Below are 6,478 nucleotides of genomic sequence, written 5' to 3' on the forward strand. Positions count from 1 at the left end.
GTTTCACCATGTTGGCCATGCTGGTCCTGAACTCCTGACATCTGGTGATCCACCAGTCTGGGGCTGCCAAAGTGCTGGGATTACAGGCATGAGCCACCATGCCCTAACTCAGTCTTTATTTCTAACACACTAAGTATTAATTAAAGATAGCCTGCAACATCAAAAATTGTTTGGAGTCATCAATTAAGATTACAAAGGGGTCTTCAGACCTAAAGGTTTGAGAATTATGGAAAGAAAGCACCATAGAGTCTAACCTGTTTAGGGAAGGAACTAAAGGCATTAGGAATGCAATGGACTGTGTAAAAAGGGAACAGATTAAAGAATGAGGCGTTTCTATTCAGTTTCTATTTCCTGTTGGATGGGTGTCAATTTGTTGGCTTTTCTGCATCCTTGTGTGGAGGTGCCACAATATCCCATTCTAAACCATGGATGGCTTGACTACTTTTCTTCTGCAGTTTCTGCTGCCTCAGGATTATTGAGTCCTTTGCTTTCATTGACTCTACAGTTTTACCCAAGATAAAAGTACTAACTAACCTGTGTCATCCACTTTATCCTTGAATTTCTCTGGGACATTGCCTGTTCAAATATAATCCCTATTACCCAGTGACGAGAAATAACATTTATTGGTTATTAGCCCATATTTTAAATGGATTTATTTTGTGTGATAGAACTATATATTCAAGGGAAATAGTTATTCATCCTAGGAATGTGGAGTGGCAACATGACAATGAAAGGCAACATTTGACTTAGGTTTGAAATTAATTTTGTTCTTGCTTTGGGAAATCAGTTGCATTTATATTAATTAGAAGCATGGAATACTTGTCAAAGTAATAATCTGCCCTTTTGGACCATCTCTGTTAATGCAGATGAGCACACAATTTATTTAAGTAAAAAAGTACTATATGATTAATTTTAATTATATATAGGTTGATAGTAGTATTTTATGTAATTTTAAAGTATTTTTGTATTTCTTACAGTAATCCTAAATTGGAGAGTCAGAGAGTAAATAAAAAAGTAAATAATGATGCCTCACTTAGAATGCACAATCTATCCATTTTGGTGAGACAGATAAAATGTTATTACCAGGTAAGTGCCCTTTTTAAAAATCAGGGTTTTAATAACTACTTACATTTTTGTATTATTTAGCATCAGTCATCTAACAAATGTTTAAATGCTTATTATATGCCAAGTTCTGATCTATTTGCTAGAGTTAGAGTAGTAAATAAGATAGTTTATTTCTTATGAATGTTAAAGGCTTAAGCAAGCACTTAATAATTTTCTAATGTTACAAATGACTACTGTATTTTATGTTTTAAAAATCAGGTCCCAGTTTCCTGAGAACTTGCATAGCGTAACATTTTGTTGTTAGACTTCTTGAATTATGCCTTTGAAAAGTGTACTTCCATTTAAAAAAAAAAAAAACTGAATTGGATGCATATTTTAGTTTTTAAATATGAACATTGTTGAGGCTTTCAGTATGCCTCTCAGAATTGTTATATCTGCGTTGCATAAATTTTGGTTTGGCATATTTTGAAAGATTATTTCTATGCATTTTCTAATTTCTGCTATGATTTTTTTCACTTATGAGTTACTTATAAGTATGCTTTTAAATTTTTGAACATGGTATTTTTCAAGTATCCTTTTTGGTTTTGATTTTTGGTCAAAGAATGTGGTTTGTATAATAATGATTCTTTGGTATTTGTTAAGAATTACTTATTTTGGCCTAGTATGTTGTTTTCAGTTTTCTTTAAAGTTCTTTGTGTGCTTGAAAAAGTATGTATTCTCCTGTTGTTTGGACGCAGAGTGAGAGCAACCTTGTTAACTGTATTGTTCAAATCTTTTACAGCCTTATTGATTTGTCTTTTGAGCGATTAGTTATTGAGAAAGAGGAGTTGAAATATCCCATATGATGAATTTATCAAATTTTCTTTTATAGGCTTTGAAGCTGTTACTAGTTGCAAATAAATTTAAAATTGTTAAATCTGCCTGAAGAATTTGATTATTTATCAGTAATTGTTCCTTTTCCTATTTTTTTCTTTTTTTTTGAGATGGAGCTTCACTTTGTTGCCTAGGCTGGAGTGCAGTGGCACGATCTCATCTCACTGCAACCTCTGCCTCCTGGGTTCAAGCGATTCTCCTGCCTCAGACTCCTAAGTAGCTGGGACTACAGGTGCGTGCCACCGTGTCCAGTTAATTTTTATGTTTTCAGTAGAGACAGGGTTTCACCATGTTGGCTAGGCTGGTCTCAAACTCCTGACCTCAAGTGATCTACAACCCTCAGCTTCCCAAAGTGCTGGGATTACAGGCTTGAGCCCCCATGCCCAGCCTATCAATAGTTGTTTCTACATGTTTTTCCTTTCTACTGGTTTAAAATTTTTTCACTCTTCCTGTTTTTTTCAGAGGTGACTTTCGAAATTATACATTTTATACCTAAACACAGGAAAGGCCAAAATTGATGAGTATCATTATCCTTTTATGGAATAGTGCTATAACTTTAGAATGTTTTAATTCTAGTCATTCTCTTTTATGACTTTTAAGCTCTTCTTGTCTTGTATTTTAGGGTTTTTTTTCTTTACCCTACAAATTAAATATTGAGAAGTACTGTTAAATAAATAAAACCAATTTTTTTTTTTTTTTTTTTCTGATGGAATCTCGATCTGTTGCCCTGGCTGGAGTGCAATGGCATGCTCTCAGCTCACTGCAACTTCCGCCTCCTGGGCTCCAGCAATTCTCCTGCCTCAGTCACCTGAGTAGCTGGGATTACAGGTGCCCACTACCACACTTGGCTAATTTTTTTGTATCTTTAGTAGAGACTGGGTTTCGCCGTGTTGGCCAGGCTGGTCTCGAACTACTGACCTCGTGTGATCCGCCTGTCTCAGCCTCCCAAAGTGCTAGGATTATAGGCATGAGCCATGTGCCCAGCCCTTTTTCTTTGGCTCAAGCTGCATGTTTTTCTTTGAGAATATTTGTCTGAAAATGCCTTTATTTCACTCTTGTTTTTGGAAGATAGTTTCTTTGTTTTAATTTTTAAATAGAGACAGAAGGCTGGGCGCAGTGGCTCACACCTGTAATCCCAGCACTTTGGGAGGCCGAGGTGGGCAGATCACTTGAGGTCAGGAGTTCTAGACTAGCCTGTCCAACATGGCGAAACCCTGTCTCTACTAAAAATACAAAAATTAGCCAGCCTTGGTGGTGGGTACCTGTAATCTCAGCTACTCAGGAGGCTGAGGCATGAGAATCACTTGAACCCAGGAAGCGGGGGTTGCAGTGAGCCAAGATCACGCTGTTGCACTCCAGCCTTGGCAACAAGAGCAAAACTCCATCTACAAAAAATAAAATTAAAATAAAATAAAATAAAATAAAATATACAAGTAAATAAAATAAAATAAAAAAATGACAGAGTCTCACTATGTTGCCCAGGCTGGTCTTGAACCCCTGGGTTCAAGTAGTCCTGTCTCCTCAGCCTCTCAAAGTGTTGGGATTACAGGCATGAGTGATTGCACTAGGATGAAATAGTTTTAAGTATGCAGTTTTAGGTTGACAATTATTTTTCTCTCAGTACTTTGCAGACTTAATTCTTCTGTCTCTGGATTTCTTTTTTTTTTTTTTGAGACAGAGTTTTGCTCTTGTTGCCCAGGCTAGAGTGCAATGGCACGATCTCAGCTCACTGCAACCTCTGCCTCCTGGGTTCAAGTGATTCTCCTGTCTCAGCCTCCCGAATAGCTGGAATTACAGGCACATGCCACCACGCCTGGCTAATTTTTGTATTTTCAGTAGAGACAGGTTGTCAGGCTGGTCTCGAACTCCTGACCTCAAGTTATCTGCCTGCCTCGGCCTCCCAAAGTGCTGGGATTACAGGCGTGAGCCAACACTTCTGGCCTCTCTGGTTTCTTTTTGCTCTGGAGAAATTAACTAATTTTTGTTATTTAAGCGTTTTTTTTTGTTTTTTTTTTTTTGAGATGAAGTTTCACTCTGTTCCCAGGTTGGAGTGCAATGGTGCAATTTTGGCTTACTGCAGCCTCTGCCTCCTGGATTCAAGGGATTCTCCTGTCTTAGGCTTCCGAGTAGCCGAGACTACAGGCACGTGCCACCACGCCCGGCTAATTTTTGTATTTTTTAGTAGAGATGGGGTTTCACCGTGTTGGCCAGGCTTGTCTCAAACTCCTGACCTCAGATGATCCACTCGCCTCAGCCTCCCAAAGTGCTGAGATTATAGGCGTGAGCCACCACGCCTGGCTAAGCTGTCTTTTTTCTTTCCAAGCTGCTTTTAGTATTTATTCTTCTAATATTTGCTCTTTTCTATTCTGCTAATCTGATCTCTTTCAAATATTTCTATTTATATATATTAGACTTTCTTACTCTATTTCTTGCTTATTAAAAAATAAGCAAGAATTAAGCTTGTGCTGCATTCTGAGTCTTGTTTTCAGAACTCTCTAATTTACTAATTCACTCCTTATTTGTGTCAAATCTTCTGTTTAACCCATTGATTATATCTTTCATTTCTGGAAGATTTGGTTCTTTTTACATTGCCTTTTCATTTTTTTCATTAGTCATTTTCTTTACTTTTTCAGATATTTAATTTTTTCTGTTTTAGATTTCATATCTGATTATTTAAAAATCTGAAATATGTACAGATCTGAATCTGTCCTTTGTTTTCTGCTTGCTGTTTCTTGTGGTAGTGGTGGTGATAGTAGTAGTGACAGTGGTGGGGGTGGCAGTGATATGTGTGTGTTTTAATTGTGAACTCATTTTTTGGGGGCCTTTATCTGTGCAGATTCTTTGTATTCAAGTTAAGGATGCATTGCTTCAGAGAGGATTTGTTACCTGTTGTGCAACCAACCCTGAATCACCTTTATTTTAAGCAAGTTTGGCCAGGCGCGGTAGCTCACACCTGTAATTCCAGCACTTTGGGAGGCCGAGATGGGTGGATCACTTGAGGTCTGGAGTTCCAAACCAGCCTGGCCAACATGGTGAAACCCTGCCTGTACTAAAAATACAAAAATTAGCTGGGTGTGGTGGTGCGTGCCTGTAATCCCAGCAATTTGGGAGGCTGAGGCACATGAACTGCTTGAACCAGGGAGGTAGAGGTTACAGTGAGTGGAGATCATGCCACTACACTCCAACCTGGGCAACAGAGCGAGACTCTGTCTTAAAAAATACATATATATATATATAAAATTATTAAATATATAATTAAATATATTTATGTACTTATATTTATAATTGAATATGTATATTTAAGCAAGTTCATATAGAAGCAATATTGTTGTACTGTAGAAAATTAGAAAAAAAATAGATAATACAGACATAGTTCTAGTGCCAGGAAATTACCACTTTGTCACCTGAATATGTATACATTTCTGGATATTTTTTTTCTTTTTTGAGATGGAGTTTCGCTCTGTCACCCAGGCTAGAGTGCGCTGGTGCAATCTCAGCTCACTGCAATCTCTGCCTCCGCCTGGAGTTTTTTTTTTTTCTTTATGTGTTTATCAATTATGTTTTTATGTGTTTACATTTTTTATTGATTGATTGATTGAAACAAGGTCTCACTTTGTTGCCTAGGTCACAGCTCACTGTAGCCAAGACCTTCTGGGCTCAAGCAGTCCTTCTGCCTCAGCCTCCCGAGTAGCTGGGACTACACATGTGTGTCACTATGCTATATTTTTAAATTTTTTGAGATGGAGTCTGGTATTGTCACCCATACTAGAGTGCAGTGGCACAATCATAGCTCATAGCTCACTGCAGTCTTGAATGTAGTTACTTTCGCACCAACCAATACTTCCAATTGTCTTCAGAAATAGGTCAGACATTTTATATATATAGTTAATTGACTTATTGAAATAATTTTTTTGTTCTTGTTTAGAGAGGATCTGGTTTAATATATGACACACTGCAAGTTAATATTTTCCAAATCAATGGAGTTCTCATCAGCCCAATTACCTTTTTCCCCCCAAAATCAGATTTTTGGGGAATGACTGTAGAAAACTATTAAATTTTTTGTATGTCATATGCCCCTGAGAAGATGTATTTAAGGCGAAGTATTTTAAGTATTTTAGTATTTAGTATTCTCTTCACTAGTAACATGGATAAAATGACAGATACGTAATAGTATGATAAATGTTGTCATGTACTGAATTTCAAAAGTAGATTATAAGAGTCTCAAAAGAGGGACTGTCATTTCAGTGTATTTTAGAGTTCTTGGAACCTATTTTTAATTCTATAGAATTATGCAGTTTTAGTAACAGTGTTTTACTCTGTGTGGTGATTCAGGAAAGCAAAGTGAAGGCTGACCTTTGCCAGAAGTGTTAACTTCTTACTGTGAAGAAAGAATTATGGATAATTTCTGGGAAGAAGGAAAGGCTAATTTAAATTATCTTTGAATAGTAACTAAATCGTGTTTATATGTGGCATATTCATGAAGTAGTCTTTCTTACAATGCATTAGCAGTGTAAGCTTTTTTTTTTTTTTTTTTTTTTTT

The 6,478-nt window shown here is 36.8% G+C and overlaps 1 protein-coding gene across 1 annotated transcript in view; it reads left to right on the top strand.

The window, feature by feature from the left end:
- Positions 1–6,478, top strand: part of CCDC88A (coiled-coil domain containing 88A) — a 140,344-nt gene that overhangs the window by 37,875 nt on the left and 95,991 nt on the right. The window contains exon 2 of the mRNA XM_011957453.1: positions 978–1,086. Within this exon, the coding sequence (XP_011812843.1) occupies positions 978–1,086 (109 nt within the window). The remainder of the gene's footprint in view (positions 1–977; positions 1,087–6,478) is intronic.

Source organism: Colobus angolensis, unplaced genomic scaffold (assembly GCF_000951035.1).
Source record: "Colobus angolensis palliatus isolate OR3802 unplaced genomic scaffold, Cang.pa_1.0 Scaffold442, whole genome shotgun sequence".
Classification (NCBI taxonomy): Eukaryota; Metazoa; Chordata; class Mammalia; order Primates; family Cercopithecidae; genus Colobus; species Colobus angolensis.